At 40.1% G+C, this 21,269-nt stretch overlaps 2 protein-coding genes across 7 annotated transcripts in view; one reads left to right on the top strand and one right to left on the bottom strand.

The window, feature by feature from the left end:
- The window catches only part of Inpp4b (inositol polyphosphate-4-phosphatase type II B), a 735,560-nt gene that overhangs the window by 624,630 nt on the left and 89,661 nt on the right, over window positions 1-21,269 (top strand). For all 6 annotated transcript variants that reach the window (XM_087900452.1, XM_087900453.1, XM_087900454.1 and 3 more), the window contains one exon: window positions 15,088-15,253. In XM_087900452.1, the coding sequence (XP_087756578.1) occupies window positions 15,088-15,253 (166 nt within the window). The remainder of the gene's footprint in view (window positions 1-15,087; window positions 15,254-21,269) is intronic.
- LOC125408869 (H/ACA ribonucleoprotein complex subunit 3) lies at window positions 17,902-18,168 on the bottom strand. Its single transcript, XM_048447535.3, has one exon. The coding sequence runs from the start codon at window positions 18,129-18,131 to the stop codon at window positions 17,937-17,939; it is 195 nt and encodes a 64-aa protein (XP_048303492.3). The 5' UTR covers window positions 18,132-18,168; the 3' UTR covers window positions 17,902-17,936.

The raw sequence follows: 21,269 nt of genomic DNA, 5'->3' as shown, positions 1-21,269 counted from the left end.
GAAAGCCAGGACTACATAGAGAAATCCTGTCTTGAACCACCCCATTGCCCTAAAAAGTCATGTCAGCCCTAGTAGAATATAAGTATTTCTACTGTTACTAGGTAAAGATGTACTTACTTGCATTAAAAATAACTTATTCATGTTTAAATGAGACTGAACATGAAGATTTCTTAAATCCCATCATCTGGTAATTCTGCGATTGAATAGATTGCATGGCAGGACTCTGACATTGTAGTTCCCGTGCATGCATGTGCACAATTGCTGGTGAAGATAAATTAACAAAAGAAGCAAAGGTGTGAAAGGAACTCTAGTAGAGAGAAACAGAATGGGAGGAGCCGGAAGGGTGCAGAGGAACAATGTGCTATTAACGAGTCTTTGCATAGTAATGATTTAAGTGCCTCTATGGTTAATGTATATTTATATATGCATGTGTTCACACATGTGTGTGTATGCACACTGGTATCCCTTTGTGGTATCACATGTTCAACAAAAGAAGTGTGCTAGCTGCATTACATGTTACATTTTTAGTTAAAAAATATTTTCTTGCTAGCTAGTGTTTAAGAGCGTTTAGGGTAAGGTGTTTGAGAGGCCCAGGCCCCTAGAACAGTGTTTGAGGGCCCATGAGAGAGCACCTGATCTTTCTTTTGATAAAATTCCGACCACAGGAAGCACACCTACGCACTTTGGGAGGCATGTGCCGAGTAAGAGCTGCTGTTGCTGATGAAGCTTGGATTTCCCACATGACAGCATTTCAGACGAGCAAGCCAGATGTTTCTTCAATTTAGCTTCACCTTCCTCAGTTTATTCACAGCTCCAAGATGTGCATACCTCCTAACCTCTCTGAAGTTCAATTTTCTCCACTCTATAATAAAAACTGTATCTGTCCTGCTTAGCTCTTAGGATGGATATACAATAAATGGTTTATCTGTAGGTGATGCTTTACTGCCTGGACAGGCCTCGACAGATTCTGTGGCGGGAGATTGATATGTACTTTTTGGTTAAAATTTGTGGCTTATAGTCTTATTAGGACAACCAAATCTATCCCTAGAGACTCATAGTTATGATATATATATATATATATATATATATATATTATATGAAACAAGTCAGATATATATATAAATAAATTAGGCATATACATATGAATATATCAAATATGTATTTATATAAAAATATGGATTGTAAATTTCAAGAAATTATTTCACCTAATTAACCAAACAAGTTTAACCTTTGAAAAATAATTGCTATGCTTACCCTGAATCAGGTAAAAACCTTGAATGGCTATACTTTCTTTTCTCCATTTTCTCCTCCTTCCTGTGGTCCCTGCCACAAAGCCCTACTTCCCCTGCTATTTAACCCGGCCACCTCCTTCTTTTTCCCCTATTTGCTGTTCCCTAGATAGTTTTTGAGGTCTTAAGTCCAGTAGGTTTTGAAATGGGAAGATTAGCCATGTTAGGTCCTCATCCGAAGTTCAGAGTCTTAGGGAAAATAAAACAGATATAAAATGTGGAAACAAAGTTTGGTGTACTGTGGGATAGACTCTGCTAATAGGATTTTAGATGACCCAGTTTGAATTCAGGACTGTCTTGTGAAGTGCCAAGGAGAGACGTCACTGAGTAGGAAGGGTTAGAGAGGGCCTTACTTTTTAGTCAGAATCGACATTCTGCTGCTGCCGGGTTCACACTGGGAGCCCCTGACGACACCCTATGGCTTCTTAGAGCCCACAGCATAGTCAGAAATCTGGAGACAATTGGCTATTGTAAATGCAGCCTTAAAGGTCTATAGAGACTAGTGCAAGGTCAGAGTGGGGATTCAAAAGCCTCTCTGGAGGTGGGCGTGGGAACTGAAAAAGCCATTACAGGAAAGGAACCAAGTGTTTGATGTTTGAGCTCTGTGGAGAGAGGTAGTAGCTATAGGCCCAATACAGAGATAGATCAGATAATTACTAATTTTATTTATTCCGTTTTTTTTTTCAAGTTGTTGAAATTTTGGCTTACCTATAATGGAAATGATCTTTTGGGAAGCTCAGGTGGAGATGGGCAGCACTTGGCCTTCATAGAATAAAAAATTGACCCACTTCTCCTTTGAGGAATCCTAGGAGAAACGTTTCCTTCAGCTGAGACATACAAAGGACTTAAAAGAGCTTTGGCGAGGTGGTCTGGACTAGATGGGTTCCCTTGTCCCTTCCACATAGAGGAGAGCCTTGTGCTGGAGGAGGACCTAGGGAAGACGGGAGAAGGGAAAGGAGAAAGCGTGCGCACTGATTGGGTGCAATTTTAGCAACATTTGGAACAACAGTCAGGGTTTCCGTCCTTGTGGAGGAACCGGCAAATGGTCTGCGCAGTTCTCAGCTTCCCACAGACCGCTCTCTGGGAAAGGCAAAGGCTGACTGATCGTTTCCACAGGCCGTAGAGTGTTTTTCATGTTTCTCTTGGTTTTCATCATGAGCGTGATAGGTCTGCGTGTCTCTGTATATCCTTGCACATCTTCAGAGGTCCCTTCTGAGGTCACTGTTTCTTGAAATCATAGAAATAGTTTGCCTGAGTTGAGCACAGTTAGAAGGAAACACCTGCTCAGTAAATTCCCTCTACTCCAAATATTTTATCTTGGTTTGTAAATCATTATTGTGAAGGTCATATAGCATTTTCACAGATTTTCCTCAGCAATCACTTTCTACTAAAAAGATATCTCTGCCAAGGGTTTTAATCTCAAAACAAAACAAAACAAAAAAACAAAAACAAAAAAACCTCAGCAGTCATAGTAGCCACTTAATATATTATTTTCAAAATGTTCTTCACCTCTTTCCAATGAAATGAACCTGAAGAAGATGCAGGCATTTGAAATGTCTTTAGAGATAGTTCTGGTGCCTGATTTGGATCAGACACTCGCCATATTACTTTCCTTAATTAGCTGTTAGAAAAGTATCAGTATTGATTGCTAATATAGTCAAATTCTGAAAGTAATTCCATGTTTAAAACGAGTGTAACCGGGTTTCAATGACATATGAGGATGCTCTCTGATGACGTAAGTTGGTCTAGATTTGACTGTAAAGCCATACAGGTCCATGTGCTGGAAAGCCTGTTTCTCTTAGCTCTCAGTCATTCACCGTGACAACAGCTTAGCTTGAAGCCTACATTTCTTACGATGAACACATGGGAAGTCAACACATCTTAGTAATTCCCCTTGAGTCCATTTTTATGCATCTAACAACTTTTGCTTTGAGGTCATGAAAGAGGAGCTCTGTTAAGCCCACATCTTTCTGAGGCTCCGTTGAGAAAAGCTGATGACATGAGTGTGAATGATAGCTCTCAAGTAGAAGGGACAGAGGTTGAAATCAAAGTGAGTGACGCCCAACATGCCTGCTACCTGCTAAACTTTAGTTATTAAATGACTGAAAGCTCTACGAGTTTATTTTCCTGAAAAGTCAGTAAACAATTAGACCCCGGTGGAATAGTTGGGATTTTATGACGATCTCTGCCAGGAAATTGACTAGCACAGCCTCCTTCACCTCCCAGCCAGTGAAGATGACAAACTGATTTCTCTTTGTACCCTGCTCGAGCAGATGCTTCCAGCAGCTGGGATCCCAAGATTAGTTTGTCCAGAATATGAAAGCACATCATCTGACCAAACTATTAGGCCGCCCCAGATTTTGTGGCTTCAGTAATTACACTATTCTCTACAGTGATGCGGTTTAATTCCAGCATTACGACACTGGGGATTTTGGAGCCAAATCTGGCCATTCCTAGTCAAATAAATTGTTTAAAAGCTGATCTTATCATACTTTAAATTCTGATTCCGTTCTAGCAGGGCATGCAACTGGCAAAACTGTTCTTATTATTGGAAATATCCTAAACTATCATTTCAAATTGAATCATATTTCAGCATTCAAATTACCCAGCTGATTTCTGCTTCAAGTTATATCCATAAATTGATGTTTACTCTAGGACCAAGAAGCTTCAGTGTGCTGCTCCTGAGAAGGGGGTCTGCAGAAAACAGTGTTGCACACTGTACATACCAAATAATATAAGTGTGCGAGTTTTCACCATGGAGGAAATAACTAAGGTTTCAGAGAATGTGTATTGTAGCCTGAATTAAGCTTTAGGCAATGCATTCATGCGTCAGCACATTGCAAGGCCTTGCATTTGTATGTGGAAAAGTTGTTCATATATAGCTAGCAAATACAAAGTTTAAAATGAATCATAAACCTGATTTCATAAACAAGCAAATGCTAATCTTTTCTAAGCGAGAGTACATTTTCTTTTCTGTATTAAGATAAATGTACTTACGCTCACATAAAGAAAACAACTGTCGTATTTAATTTATAGTCGAATTCATAGCAATATTCATATCAAACATCCCATTAATCAGGTCCATATATATAATCTGAAAATAAATTCAGGCTTCTCTGTAACTCAGTGATGCCAAATACTGTGCTTTGGATTCAGATTTCTATGTATGGCTTTCTTCTAAGCTTCTTATCAAACACCGTATTGTGATCTTGTCTGGTAATGTCTGGGACCAGTACAAATGTTTAAGATTGTCGGAATGTTGATAAATTTAAAGTGGCCTAAGTAGTGGAAGTGAGAATCGATGCTTGTACAAACCTGCAGACAGTTCAGGACAAAGCAGACGCAGTCAGGTACCCTACAAGGAAGCAGTAGCTGTCTGCAGGCTGACCTCATCTCCAGGGCTGCCATGTCTGTAGCTCACCTCACCTGGAGGGACAGTTCAGACTCTGTGCTAACACACTGGTGCGTATGCAAATTGATATTCAAAAGAGGTTTTGCTCCGTACTCGGGCTAGCTAGAGTTCTGTTATCTGAAACCATTGACCTGATATTAATAAGAGGAATTAAATCCTCTTCTTTCCTTAGAGGCAGTTAATCCCTATAGTCGGCCTGACACGAGCTAACCTCTGATTAAGCCTCTTCAGCAGTGGTACCCTGTACCTTAACTACCTAAGTGAGTCCTCCATACACTGAAAAATGCCACACACTTCTGAAGTTTTTGTCAGATAACCGTGCATATGTATGTGTGCATTTACTTACACATATTTTCAAATCTAAGTGATCTTGTTTTAATAATTAGTCTGGGATTCCATGCACACATGGCCTATAGAATTCTGTAAGCCAATATTCAATTGTTCAATTGTTCAATACAGAACAATTACAGCAAGTTGTTCTAATTTCTCTTTTTTATATTGTTCACATGCTTTATAAACTTCTAAAAGAAGATTCAATCTCTTGTTCACTACTGTATTATTAGAGTTGGCAAAACATCTTATCTACAACTGGTGATCAATATACAGTTATACAATGAATTAATTTCTTTAAAACTAACCTTCAAAGTATTATTCACTTATCTTCTTTGTTTGAGAAACATAATATTTGAATTTCATGTAATTATCGACTTACATCGACTATATTGTTCTGTATTTTTGAAATCATTAATTTATTGAAATTTTTATTCTCCAAATAGTGAAAAGTCCCCAATTATCCCGTCTGTCCCTTATTTGAGATCCCACAGTTCATATTAATGTCTGTGAACCAGACTACCCTTTGTCAGGATGATGTTTTCTGAAAGTTCAGTTTTCGTATTTACAATTTTTGCAGTTATTTAATGTGCTTTGCTCAAACTCACCTCCCATTTCCTCACCCTCCATTTCTTTTCTAGTTCCCCATCTCTCCTTTCCATCCCAACTTCCTATGATGTCTCTTTCTAGACTACCTAGTGCTTCCTATATGTCGGGGTAGAGAGCCAACTGCTGAAGTGTGGTCGGCCTTGATTCTTTTGTTTTTAAATTTTTAAATTCATTTTACACAACAACTACAGTTCCCCTTCCCGTCCTTCCTTTGCTCCCTCCACACACTCCCCTCCACTCTTCTGAAAGGGTAAGACCTCTCACAGGGAGTCAACAAAGCCATTAAGTTGAGGCAGAACCAAGCCTCTCCCTCCTGTATGAAGGCTGAGCTAGGCATGCCACCATGGGGAATGGGCTCCAAAAGGCTCATGAACTAGGGATAGATCCTGGTCCCACTGCCAGGTACCCCTCACACAGACCAAGCCACACAACTGTCACCCACTTGCAGAGGGCCTTGTTCGGTTCCATAATTGCTCCACCACTGTCGGTCTAAAGTTTATGAGTTTCCATGAGCTTGGTTCAGCTCTCTCTGTAGATTTCCCCCAAAATGGCCTTGCCTGCCTCTTGCTCATATAATCCCTGTTCCCTGTCTTCAACAGGACTCCCAAGGGCCTGGTGCTTAGCTGTGAATCTCTGCATCTGCTTCCATCAGTTACTGGATAAAGGCTCTATGATGACAGTTAGGGTATTTACCAATCAGATTATAGGCGAAGACCAGTTCAGATACCCTCTCCACTATTGCTAAGAGTCTTAGCTAGCATTGTCCTTGTGGATTCCTGGGAGTTTTCCTAGCACCAAGTTTCTTCCTAACTGAATAATGGCCCCCTCTATCAATCTTTCCCATTGATCTTCCACTCTATCCCTCCCCTAACTCAATAAACCTGTTCCATGTTCTTCTCATCCCCCAATCTCCTTCCCTCTACCCCCCCGTCCCAGGCCTCAGTTTACCCAGAAGATCTCAGCTATTTCCCCTTTCCCAGGCAATCCATGTGTCCCTCTTAGGGTCCTGCGTGTTACCTAGCTTCTCTGGAACTGTGGGTTGTAGGCTGGTTATCTTACATCTAGCGTCTACTTACAAGTGAGTACATACCATGTCTTTCTGAGACTGGGTTACCTCACTCAGAATGATTTTTTTCTAGATCCATCCATTTGCCTATAAATTCCATGATGTCATTGTTTCTTAGAGCTGAATAATATTTCACTGTGTAAATGAAACACATATTCTTTTTCTGTTCTTCAGTTGAGGGGCATCTATGTTTTTTTTCCAGGTTCTGGCTTTTACAAATAATGCTGATATGAATGTAGTTGAGCGGGTGTCCTTATGGTGTGATTGAGCATGTTTGGGTATATATGCCCAGGTATCATTGTTCTTGAAGTAGATTGATTAAAAGTTTTCTGAGAAGTTGCCATACTGATTTCCAAAGTGCAGCCTTGATTTTTATTTATTATTGTTCTTGTTTATTAGTGTTCCAACACCAAACTGACTGTTCTAACTGTCATCCAGTTATTCCTGCTTTGGTGCCTATTTCTCTCTCTTTAGCACTTTAGTGACTATTCAGCTCTTGGCAGAGAGCAGGAGAACTTCAAGAGCCCTACATCAGAGGTTACTGAACCAAAGAACATGAGAAATTGAACGTCCTATAAATTAATGGCAGCAGTTTTAATTTTGCTTGATCTTCCTCGAAAGAACACAAATTTCTGATTTTTTTTAATTAGCCATTTGAAATAGATAATACATTCAAAGAAACGTATTCCCTTGTCTCATTGTCCTTTCCCTCTTTGTCCCTAAGCCGCATTGTATAACGATCTGGTTTTGTGGATCTTACAGTGATTAAAATAGGGTCTTTCCAACAAATGGCAGGGTAGTTGTGTTGGATATAAAGTTCTCAGTTAACAAGGAACACTTCCTCAGAGTTCTCCTAGGGTACAGGTCAGGTGTATTGCTTTAGAACAGAGACGGGGTTGCTTCGCTTATGTGACACAGCTGATCCCAGTGTCACAGTAGACACTGACACAGAGACACTAGAAATGAGTAATTAGGCAGAATGCTGGACATTGTATTTACTCAGGATTTGAAGTCACCTTTTCTTAAGCTGATAAAATTTATGTGATTTCTATAATACTGTATATTTTAAATATCAGTTTCTATTAGCAAATTAGTAGCAGAAATATTGATATGCAAAAACAGTTTTGTTTTTCCCCACATAGATCTTAAATTTGCTTAAAAAATAGCAAAACATTGACCTTATTAAAATAATTTATATTTCCTTTTTAAAAAATAAGAAAATATATCAACTTTTAAAAAAAAGCAAAAAATCACTAAATTATATAGTCTAATATGAACTATTTCTATTATTTAGTAATCTGTATTTCAGTTATTTATATAAAAGATGAGTTACTTTGCCTATTAAGAGCTTGAGTCATAACTGCTCCTTATCAGACTATTCAAATGAAGTCATTTTTATACTCATTTGGTTTTGCAACCTGTTTTATTGATTTTTTTATAGCATTAGGGAAAACTAAGTAACAACAAAGAGGAACGGATTTTGCGTGTTCCTCCTCACTGACTGTTTCAGCACACTTTGCATGTTCTAAAGTACTCTTCCTTGGGAAGCCTGCTGCTTGTGAATGGAAGAGTACAGACAGAGGATCGGGGGGAGAGGGAGGTGTGTGGTGGGACTGGCAGGGGTGGAGGACAGAGAAACCGCAGTCAGGATACAGTGTATGAAAGACTAAATAAAGGGGGGGAAAGAGTAATCTAGAAAAACAATGAATTCTTTCCAATCAGTTGGTCTAAGCAACAGAAAGGGCAGTAAAGAGATGAAGGGAGTTTAGCTAGCTGGTTCCCACGTGGTCACTGAGCGTAGTCTGTCATCTGTTTCCCTGATGGATGGGAAGTATTCCTAAACTTCTCCAGTCCATTTCCCCCAGCAGATATGTGCCCGGAATACTTTTCCGCTATTCAGGCCTACAAAAGGCGATTAAGTGAAGTTCATGGCTGTCCATTAAAATGCACAAATGTTCTATTAAAGAAAAGAAACCCCAGATGAGAACTTTATGTACATGCATATTCATGAAACCCTGCCCACAGCTACATTTTCCCAACCTACAATTAATACTTTCACCTTCAGTCCCTGCTTTATGGCACTTAACATGGGGTTTGATACATACCAATTTAAGACAGTCTTCTGTGCTAATGTGAGAAAGGCTGATTGGATGGATTGGCCAAAGCAGTGACTGGTTGTCCTGCAACCTAACCTGAATTTTAGCAGAGCTGTTTTGTTCTATTAAATTTAGCAATGGTGGTTTCTTCATTGGTGTTTTATCCTGAATATCACCATATCTTTGGGAACACTTTCCAAATTATTTCAATTCCTGGTCTAGTCTCACTTATTTTGATGACTGTATTGATTTGTACTTGTACACCTTAGAAATTTATTAATACCTCCAACCCATGTGTCTTTGGACATCAATATATCCTATAATAAAAAAAATGAGACCTTTTTCAAAGTGGAAAATTTTGATGCTCCACACTGAGGAAGTAAAGGAAATGCCGAGCTGCACACGAAGAGTTGACTTTTTTATATTATTTTTTATATTAGTATAAATTTAATTAAAAGCAATAACCTGTAAGAACAGGTGTTGACAGTTATGTGAGTGCCCAGCAGTGCTCACATATGTAGGGGAAACGCAACTTTCAGTGAAGAGTCAAAATCACTGATCTGGGTAGTGATGACACACACCTTTAATCCCAGAGGCAGAGCCTGGGGAATCTCTGATTTTGAGGGCAGCATGGCCTACAGAGAGAGTTCTAGGGCAGGCAGGACTACACAGAGAAAATGATTCAAAAAACAAAACAAACAAAAAAGTTAGATCATTACGGTATCACCAGTGTACATAAAACTCAGATTGCTTCACAGTAGAAATGTTGCTTTCCCCAGGGCTTCCTCCAAATCTTTGTTGTTTAATACCTGACCAAGCACAGAGCGGGTGCCTGAGAAGTATGTGTTGATCTACTTTAACGGGATGTTTTGATGAGAGCAAGGATGGTAGCCTTAGGTAAAGTATTTTCCTTGATGATTAAGGAGAAACAGGAACCATCTTTGACTTCCTGGCTATCCAAGTGGCTCCAGCCGAAAAAGGTACAGCGCTGGCTCTGGCACTAAGCTTACAGGTGATCAAGAGTGACGAAATACTTGTAGCAATGGATGAAGTTGACTGCAGTACTCGTGGCTAGGCCTAACTTCTGCCTGACTATGGGACTGGGCAAGGACCATACAGGAAGGATGACTATGGAGAAGTCATCAGTTGCCAAATAGTGGCTTGCTGAGGCCATTAGGGTGAGGTGAGCAGAGCCTGCAACTCAAGATAAGGTCAGGAAGGAATACAAGCTCAGTTTGGTTGCTAGGAGTCACAAAGGGTTTTCACTAGCAGCTGAGTTGAAGTAAAACAGGAAGATCTATAAGAGGCCAAATCAAGAAATTTCTCCTGATTGCAGTGAAAGGCATGAGTCTTAGTATTTGCAATGGACTTACTGCGCTGTTAGTGTTTGGGCCCTGCATAGCCTGGGTCATGTATGTACCGGTTGCCCTATAGAACATTTTATGTGCGCCTCATTTTAACTAATAGTCTAAATTAAGATTTAGAGAGAAGATCTCCAATCCATAGAAGGAGCAGAGATTTGTGGTGTTAGAGAACATGTTTAATCTTAAGTAGTCCTCACTTAACCCAAGGATGAGTTGAAGATAAGATTGACCTTGTTAGTTCACTGGGTATTTCTAATTTCTAATCAAAGATTTTAAAAATGAGTTATAGCCAACAAGAACTTATTTGTGTATATATATATATATAGATAGATAGATAGATAGATAGATAGAGAGAGAGAGAGAGAGAGAGAGAGAGGAGAGACAGAGACAGACAGACAGACAGACAGACAGAGACAGACAGAAAGAGAGAAAAACAGAGAGAGGGAGAGACAGAGAGATCCACATCTGTTCTGATCTGTTCTGGTTGAGTTATTGCAGTGTTGCTGATCAAAAATTGGTCTCATAAAAGTTCATCTAAAAAAAAAAATTAAAAAAAAAAAAGTTCATCTAAGCATTACTGAGCTGTCTTTTCAAAGTTCATGATTGATCCAGACTGTCTCTTGGTGCTCCAGGGTCCATAAACATGTGGGATGCTAAGTAGTCCTCTTGCTTTCAACCCCCGCGGCTCACTCTGGCAGCTGTAATGCTCCCTTGTTGCATGCTACTGCATCTATCAAACTTTCTTGACTATGCCACTGGGTTTGACCTTTACAGTCTCTTACGTCCTAACCCACAAATAAATGAAGGCCTAGACTCAGAATGGAGTCAGTTTTGCCATAGCATCCGTCTTGTTTTGTGGCCTCAGTGGCTAGAAAAGGTTGATATCTACTTCACCTCCCTGGAGAAGGGGAACCCTGAAGTCTCTGTCAAGGTTAAGGACATCAGCTAAAATTCAGGCCCCATGTAGTAAGGGTTAACCTGTTAACTACCAACCTTCTATTGCTTCTTCACATTAGGGCAATCACTGCCTACCTATAGAGAATGGCCTTTCAAACGATATCTCTGATGGTTGTTTTAAAACCTGGGTACAGGAGAGCCATGCAGAATTCAAGTTTAGTTTAGCACCTCTGGCCTGAAAAGGGTAGAGATGTGGATTAATACCACATCTCTGGGCTTCCTGTATCTTCTCACTGACTGCTAGCCAGCCTTTCTTCAACCTGGAAAAAGACCGAAATGCCCAGTGTGATTGCAATAGAGAAAAGGAAGGTCTAGGACCCCCGTCATGTCAGCAGTATAAACACAATGAGCCTTGCCCATAGACTGGCACAGCAATAACCAACCGAATGAGAAGGTATGTTTGTTGGTCATTGTCTTCTATCTGTGTTTCCAGATCTAAAAGAATGGACTCCCTTAGGAGGGAACTTATATACCCAAGGTTTCCTTTCAAGAATTTAACCAGTAAGTCTTTAGTATCCTACTTCTAAAATGATGGACTACAGCTGCCTCATAATTGAATCTTTCCTCCCTGTACTTCTTGCTCTTCTGCATACTCCACTTATGAAATGGATCCGGAGCCCATCCTCTTCCTCTGCTAGCCAAGCCACTTATGTTTGTCGAAGTGGACGGATGGACAGTTGTTAAAGTGTCTTCTTCAATCCTGCATCCTTGGCTCCTTTTGTGCCAGGCTAACAGGTGCATATGACTGGCGTGTTCTTTTGGTTGGATGTGTTTTACTATGGCTTCTATTGGTCTTGTGTCTGATCTCAGATACTCGAAGGCTTAGTTTACCACTGCAAAATGGCATTTGTCCCTCTGAGCCTGCATGGAAGCCTCTACTCCTGACTCTGTCCTATCTGGCTTGTGGTGTGGTGCGCCATCATCAACTCTTTGGAGGAATCAAGTCTTTGGAGTCAAGAGAAATGAAGCTCTACTTCATTTCTTCCACATTAATACTGAATGTTATTATTTCTCTCTTACCTGAACTCATCTCTCTCAGAAAACTGAGTCAAAAATAGGTACTGATTTTGTGGTTTTTGAAGGTGCAATTATCTAGTGTATAGATGCTAGATAAGGATAGACAATATAACCCCTTATCTTGTTTCCTTCTACCTTTTCTTCCTTTTTCCTTACCTCTAAAATCTGCTGAGGGATAGTTCCTGCACCATTGAAAGCAGACCTCTCCAAGAATTACAGACTAGCCTTAAAGGCAGGCACAAATCAGCGGTTTTAATCTTCAGAGGCCATAAAAGAGGAGACAGTGAGGAGCAAAGCAGTTCTCCGCCTTCTGTGCGGTGGCTTGCCTGTCCACAGATAGGAATGGAGTGTGTCTCTCAGGGTTTGCTGCTGTGCTAATACAAGTCTGATCATCCACTCATTACATATCAGGGCTGCAGAAGAGATTACTCATCTCTCACTGCCAGGAAACGTCCCCCGAACGAGAATACCGACATGTGTGCTTCTGTTTGTCACAATTGCTGCATTCCTGAGGGCCTTGGTCAGTGAACAAGCCTCACTGTGCTCCCCAGGCCAAAACCAGTGCCTTTGCTTGCCACTGGAGTCACGTACTCTACCAGTGGAATCTTGTAATCTTGGGCTATGCAAATGGAGACTCATCTGGAGATGTGGATAGCAAATCACCTTTTAAATATCTCTCCCTTCTGGCTCTTCAGAGATGGAACTAAAAACAAAATGAATCATCTCTAATATTTCTTTGCATAAAAAAAGCAGCTAAGAGCCTCTAGGATAAAACCCTGAGCTTCCTTCAACACCAGCAGCAGAAAGAGAACAGAAAACTTGTCTTCCATGCAAAGCTAATCAGAAAATTTGAGAAGATTTGATTCTTGTTTGCTTGCCAATAATAGAGTTTATTCCCAGACTCAGCTAGAGAATTGGTCCTGTCTTTCTTTTTTATCTCTTTACAGATAAAATGGGTGGTAGCGGTGAAGATGTATTTAGAGTAAAGGTCATAGGTCATTCAGTAAGTCACTGTGGTTGGAAGGTGGATTCCCCACCAAATCCAAAGTTGAAGGGAGCTCAGCCTTCCAGCCTCTTACTTCCTTTGCCCAGTATTTCTGGCATACTTGAGCTCCGTCCCAGCTAAGGGGCACCTGTGCCTCATTTCCCCAGGCAGCATGCGGAGGATGATGTAATCCACAGATGTGATCAGCGTCTTAATTTCCCTGACAGGGGAAGTCCTCTCGGGGCTTTGAAGGAAAGATTTGCCTCTTGTGGAAAGATTGTTATGATTATTTGTGATTAATAGCATACTTTACAGGCAAAATTGCAGGGTGAAAGCAAGCAAGCTTGACTCACTGAGGAAAACCGGGCTGGGCTGGAAGTGGTGCTGCTAAATTGTAATGATTTCCCCTGAACACTTCCACACAAGGCACAGAGCGCAGCTGGCTCAGAGGGCATCATGGTGAAGCAGGTGGAGCAAGAACTAGAATCCCACATTGTAGGCGACAAGCGCGTCCTCAGAAATGAGGGACTTTGCCCAGAGCTCCACATTTATGTGTTGTGTAAATCCCCAAAATTAGCTTTCTCACTTTGAACGTGTCTTTTTAATAGAAAATGCTGGTACTTTGTCAACTAAACAGAGCAACTGTACACCTAACCCACATGGATAGATTACTCGTTTTAACTTTTATAAGACAACAGTCAAATAATGTAAGTTCAGCTGTAGGTTTTTTCTTCATAGATTTGCCCTCTTTCAAATCTGTTTGTTCACAGAATTAAGTTAGATGGAAAATACACACTTGTGGGAAAATGGATAAGTCGGTGATGGTGTACTGCTACTCAGTGTTTGCTTTATTGAGCCCTGTGCTAAATAGCGTTGCAGGTATCTGATACAGCTCTGCCTTAAAGAAGGGAGCAACTGAAGACTCCTGTCTGCAGGGAGAGCGCCTCAAATCCACTTGATTCATATCCACATAGAGAGACCGAGTGGGTGCCTAAGCTATGCGCCCGGCTTATGTAAGAAGAATACTAAAGAGGGAGACTGCTCTCCTCTATCAAAGCGACTGTGCTTAAAACATTTATTTAAAATTTAATGCAGTTTTTATGAATCAATGAATTAAAAAAGAACAAGCTTGTCATAACTGGGGACACCAGCGCAAAGAGGTTCCTTAGAGACGTGAGCTGTGTCCCAGGAAATGAAAAATGGCAGGCGTTGTGTAGCCGCGGTACACCACACGGAATGGTGGCACGGACAATGTCAGCTGTGAGTTGTGTAGCCGCGGTGCACCACATGCATGAAAAGCAGAAGATCTAAGGATTTGGTTGTCAGAAATATGTTGAGAATGAGGGGAGGGAGGTTTATCTGTACCAGCAACAGACTTTTAGGTTAGCCAAATGAACACATGCTAGAAGTGGATGTTGGTGACCTAGGATGAGAGTACTTTCCAGGCAATGATGGTACACACCTTTAATTCCAGCACTTTGGAGACAGAAAGGTAGGCAAATCTTTGAGTTAGAGGCCAGCATGGTCTACAAAGCAAGTTCCAGAACAGCCGGAGCTACACAGAAAAACCTTGATGTCTCAAAAGGAATGAGAGTAGTCACAAGGATGGACAGTTTCTGATGTGATAGCCTTTCTTTAAAATATTATTGTATCTTTGTTTTTTTTTATTGTGTGGATAAAAAGGCATGTATCTAGCAAAATGTCACAATTTAAGTTCAATTACTGGTTAATATTGTATAGCGTGTTATCATTTCAAACATATTATATTAACTAAAGAATTAACAAAATTTAACCTTGATCTTCAGAAAAAAATAGATTTTCATGTACCTGAAATGTGACCCAAATAGTGAGAATATTGTTGCTTCTCCACACTCTGATAACTGTGCCTCTGGCTGCTTCTCTAAGCTGGCTAATATGATGATTTAGTAGTAAAGTCCGTAGTGACAACCATGCTGTCTTCAGGATCGGGTGTGGGCCAACGTGGGGAAGAGCCTCAACTGCATTATCGCTACCGTGGACAAACTGATTGAGAGAGATGGTCACGACGGAGGTGGTCCCGGAGGCAGCAGTGGTCAAGATGGAGACATGGAGCCTTCCCTAGAGGATTCCATCACATCTCACCCAAAGGGTAAGAAGCCGCTTTTCACCAATCATTGACTGAGTAAAGGAAATGGGAAAACTGATCAGATGAGCTAGAGAGAAGACAGTTGTGCCTTTGGTGAAAGATCTGGTGCTCGGGTATGGATGATGGGAGGAGATTTGTGACCATAGGGCTGCCTGCCATGTTCATTTTTTTTTTTTTTCTTTTAGTACATACGCTTCTTGAAAGAGGACCAGGGCATCCTTTGGAGCAGTAGTTCTCAGCCTGTGGGGTTTGATCCTCAAAAGACCATTGGGGAACCCTGATATTTATATTATGATTCATGACAGTAGAAAATTGCAGTTATGAAGTAGCAGCAAAAATAATTCTACGGTTGCCCACAGTATGAGCGACTGTATCACAGGGTCGCACCTTAGGAAAGTCGAGAAGCCCTGCTGTAGGGCGTGATATACTCTCACCTACTTTTACAAGGTCCCAAACAATAGTTGAGAGACAGTCAGCCGTGTGTTTTAACTCTCAGATCCTTCAGTACTTCGTACTTCTCACTGTTCCTGAGCAGAGCGCAGCATGATACAGGACTTTTGCATTCTTCTGAGGACCTCTTCTTAGTTATCCAAAGACATAAGAAGGCTCAGTGCTGAACACTATTTTGTTGTCATCCCTGAGTGCTATGTTTTCATGCAGGCAGGTACACAAGGACACACACATACATGTACATACTCATGGAAGTGTATATGTGTATGCATGGAAGACTGTATAGACAGAATCTAAGAGCAAAGAATAGAAATTGACAGCTATTGAATAGATAGTGGATGGATAGAGAGATAGATCCTTAATGACAGGTAACTGCATCCAAATGTTTGCCATATTGATATCTTGGCTAGCTCGTGTGATACACATTTTAACAATATTCATGCCTTCATCATTTGTTTTCCTATTTTTGTGATTAAACTACTAATATTAACAAGAACAAAACAATATTACATATATTATTGACATCAATAATTCCATTATAATCAAACTTGCATTTTTCTGGGTATCTTGTGTTTAGAGGGAATTAAAAGGCATTTTTCTAACACAGACTTCTAAAATCTATTCTTTTTTTTTAAAGGAGTCTCAACAAAGTATGAATGAACTTTTATAAAATTAATGTTTCCTCAATTTGTTCTGTTGATGTTCCATTGCTATGTGTATGTCAGTGACTACACACACACACACACACACACACACACATATATATATAATATGAGTTATAGACACATGCATATATCTGCACCAGTTAATGTGGACAGAAGCCATCAGGTTGGAAGAGAGCACAGAGGGGCCATGGGAGACTGTGGAAAGAAGAAAAGGGAGGGGGACAACGAGTTAATTATGTTATAATCTCAAATAATAAGAGAAATAATTGGAAAATTCCATGTTTCCTCACATGATTGACGATAGATCTCTTCCTAAATTATATTTGGAAATAATAGACTTCCAGAGTTGTCTTTTGTAGATGGCCCATCCTCCTGGTTTGTGTCCCCACACAAGTGAACAGCCAGTGCTCCTTGTGCTCACACCTGCCTTGTAGGAATTTCCTTCTTAAAAATACTATATTAATTTTTAAAGTTAATGAATAAAGTAAGTCTCAAATTTCACATGAATCACAATGGAAACTTGTCACAATTATGTGTTAAAAATAATACTCTTCAACTTTCTCCAGCTGGGCCTGTACTGGCGAGCAAGTATGAACCAGAGGTAGCTGTGCTCTAGAAAACGGGATTGGTTAGTAGACTCCAGCAATCACAGAAAGAGACAGAATGAATCAAGTGTTTCTTGAGGGATTTTCAGTGCAGATTAATTCGAGCAGAAAAAAAGAAATATCCAATTGTGCTCCATTTTGAAACCTCCAAACAACCCAGTGAGGAAAACACAGTTCTGAAATCTGTGAAATGACCCAACTTGCTCACATCTTGTATCTCACTGGAGCGATGTTCCCAGATTTAAGCTGCACTTTTCAGAAGTGAAATGGGGCTGGAGATGTGGCTCAATGACCACGAGCCCTGGTTGCTCTTCCAGAGTACCTGGCTTCGGTTCTCAGTACCCAAATGGCAGCTCACAGCCATGATTCTTTTTCCAGGGAAAGAGTCCCTCTTCTTGCCTCCAGCAGCACCAGGCATGTAAACATACATGAAGGCAAAATACCTGTACATATAAAATTAAAATTAAAAATTAAAAATTACATTAGATTATCAATCTGTTTCCGCTCATGGACAGTTGTAGTCCAACTACACTAACTGACTTTTATATTTTTCTTCTTTATACTTTATCATATAGATATTTCATTTTACATTTTTTGTGTGTTATAACATTCCCTAGATGTTACAATTTAAAGTATAATGTGAAGTTGTTTAATAAAAGTTAATATGGTCAATAATTTCAAAGTTAAATATTTTATTAACATTTTAACTTCTGGACAACAGCAGACAGGGAAATATTTTTTTTGAACGTTCAAGTCTTTCTATCTTTAATAACCTGGAATTAGTTCAAAGCATGAAAAACAAAGTTAAGATTGTTCCTTTTACAGGAGATGCCCATTACAATAGACTCAATCACATGGTGGGATGGGATTCTAAACAATACAGGAAGGCATCACTGCTCACGGATTGATGCATTTGATTACTGATAATCGGCCTGGGGGCGGGCAGCAGGTGAAAGTAACGAACTCTCAGAGAACAGGATGCGGTTGCTGGGTCATGAGCACCTTGAAGCGTTTCTTGATGGTGATTCGGTGTCTTGAGTATTTGTCGTCAGGGGAGAACCGAGCAGGATGGGCAGAGCGCGTCTGTTGTCCCATAGGGTCAAATTTCTTCAGCGTATAGACGCCATCTCCCTGTTCGTTGAGGTAATACTGGAGAAACATGACTGCACTTCAGCAGGAAGATGCCAACCTGTCTGCAGTCAGTACCCTTTGCCCAGCGAGAATGTTTTAAGTAAGCCATTGCTATGAAACATAATATGAGTCTTGAAAGCAATTCTGTGCTTAAGAATACTTAAATAAATTACAGGTAATACTGCTTAGCTAGAACGACATAAATTAGTTAAGTCAGTTGATTAAAAATATTTTTACCTTTTATTAATTTATAGTCTTCCTCACTGATGGACGGCAGATAGCTGTTTCAGTTTCTATACTGACTGTTGCCATATAAAACAAAAAGGTGCACAAACACATAATTGGTTTTTGTTATTTTTTTCTTTTAAATTTTATTTAATTTTAAAACAATCTTTTCTCATTTCACGTATCAATCCCAGTTTCCATTTCCACCTCTCCTCCCGTTCCCACCACCTTCTCCCCACTCCATCCCCACCCACTCCTCAGAGAGGGTGAGGCCTACCTTGGGGAGTCAACAAAGTCTGTCACATCTCTTGAGGCAGGACCAAGACCCTCCCCACTCTATCTAGGGGAGAAAAGTATCCCTCCATAGGGAATGGGCTCCAAAATACCAGTTCACGCACGAGAGGTAAATGCTGCTCCTACTGTCAGAGGCCCCACAGACTGCCCAAGTCACACAACTGTTCCCCACGTTCAGAGGGCCTAGTCCGGTCCTATGCAGCTTTCCCAGCTCTTATTCTGTAGTCAGTGAGATTTCACTAGCTCAGGTCAGCTGCTTTTTCTGGATTTCCACATCATGGTAGTGACCCCTTTGCTCATGTTATTGCTCCTCCCTCTCTTCAGTTGGAGTCTAGGAGCTTGGCCTAGTGCCTAGCTGTGGATCTCTACACTCGCTTCTATCAGTTCCTGGATGAAGGTTCTATGATGACATTAAGATAGTCATCAATCTGATTACAGGGAAGGCCAGTTCAGCCCTGCTCTCCACTACTGTTTATGGTCTTAGCTGGGCCATCCTCGGGGATTCCTGGGAAATTTCCTAGCGCCAGGTTTCTCACTAGCCCCATAATGGTTCCCCCAATCACGATATCTCTTTCCTTGCTTTCGCCCTCTGTCCTTCCCCCATCTCAATCATCCTGTTCTCTCATGTTCTCCTTCCCTTTTCCTTTTCCCCTCCCCCTCCCCTTCTGCCCACACTCCCAATTTTCTCAGAAGATCTTGTCTATTTTCTCTTCACACCCATAATGTTTTTTTGAACAAAAATCAATTTTAAAAAACAATCAAGTAAACTTATATATTGGGTCCATAGTGTAGCGTAAATTATTATGATAAGGGATATTTGAGATGTGAGCCAATGTTCATATATATATATGTATATATATATATATATATATATATGTAAGAATCATAAGAGCAAAGGTAATACATCACAAGGTTTGTTTAAAGGCAGTAGATAGACTTGCAAATGCTTTTTAATTTTACTTCAACTGGATATAGCATCCGCACACTGACAGTATGCTCTTCAAATAAGGTGGAATGTACATCATGAATAAAACGTATGCTTTTATGTCTTACATATCAGTATTCTCCCATAAATGTTTCATGGAAATGAGATTTTAATGATTGTAAACTAATTTAGCAAAATGGAAACTGCTTTTTTAGATATTCATTTATTACGTTAATGCTACAATTAACAAAAAAGAGTCTTTGAATATTTAATTTGTTAAATTCATGGATATTCTCATTTAAGTTAGAATGCTAAGAGTGGGAAAATGTTATAATATTCCCCTTCCTCCCAGGCATTACTTATGCAACTAACCATTTTTATCACTGTGGATGCATACATGCTTCTTTTTATTTTATTTTATAATCTAATACCATTACCATTTATTTTGGGCTCAAATCATTGTGTATCCAGCAACTGGACGTGTCTTTAGCTCCTTACCACAGCCCTAAGTTCAGAATTCTCCAAGGCTCTTGCTGCTTTAACTGAATAACTGCACTTGGAATCCAGCTCTTGTTTACAGAAACATTTTCCTGTCACAATAGATCCTGAGTCTACTGTGTTTATGGAGGCGCTCTTGAAAGCACACCTTTGCCTTTCGGATTTCATGCCATAGTTGGTTTTAAAAAATTATATCTTGCTTATGTGGAAAGTTTAGCAGTGTAAAATGCATTAATCTATACTATCTTCACAACATATTCTTGCTAATGAAATCAGCCTGTTCAATACGCTCGTATTTATCCTTACCTACCAGCTGTAGAGGAAAACTTACGTTTCTATTCCTTACCATGAACCGAGTGATTTCTATCATCTACTATTTATTGTATGTCTGATATGACAAATACCATCTGACATTTTCACAAAGTCAATATGTTTTACATTTATTTATTTCTCGGTGTTGTGTAAGGAGGTGCATGGCGTGCTGTGGAGGTCAGAAGGGAGCCTGGAGAGCGCTGATTCCTCCTTCCACTAATGGATCCGGGTCAGACTCGGGTCCTCAGCCTTGCTGGCGCATGCCGTCACCGTCAGAGCCACCTCCTGACCTGTCAGTCATGACCTATCAGACCTCATTTCCTCATGCTGAGTGACTCCCGTTCTTGTCTTTATAAATTAGATTCTGCAAATATTTTTAAACTGTTGCAGAATTTCATTATGTAACATGTTTTGATTGTTCTTTATATTGTGATCTATATTACGTATATATTATATATTTTGTGTAGCTGTATATCTACAAACAACATAGATAGATATATTGGCTTTTTGAGACAGGCTTTCTCCGTGTAATAGTCCCAAAACTAGCTCTATAGACCAGGCTGGATTTTAACTCACAGAGATCCCCCTGCCTCTGCCTCCCGAGTGCTGGAATTAAAGGCCTGCGCCACTGTTACCTGCCCTGTTACGTTTTTCCAGTTTCACAGTGCTAACCGAATTCTTACTGGATTCCATTTTATTGCCCGCTTCATTTTTTTATTCTAACTTTAATTTGTGTGCGCTTTACTTCATTTTGTACAGTGTATGTATGTGTTCATGTATGTATGCTATTCTGATAGTCGTCTAAGATTCAATCACACTCATCCTTTTCTTATGCTCCTCTTCAAATTGTACACATTTCTTTCTCTGAGTTGATATTTATTTTCATTGAGCAGTGGGTTAGCATGGTAATGCTC

This window comes from Myodes glareolus, chromosome 22 (assembly GCF_982192425.1).
Source record: "Myodes glareolus chromosome 22, mMyoGla1.1, whole genome shotgun sequence".
Lineage (NCBI taxonomy): Eukaryota > Metazoa > Chordata > Mammalia > Rodentia > Cricetidae > Myodes > Myodes glareolus.
Note: the sequence above shows the minus strand (reverse complement) of the source record. Positions and strands in the feature narration are given on the sequence as shown.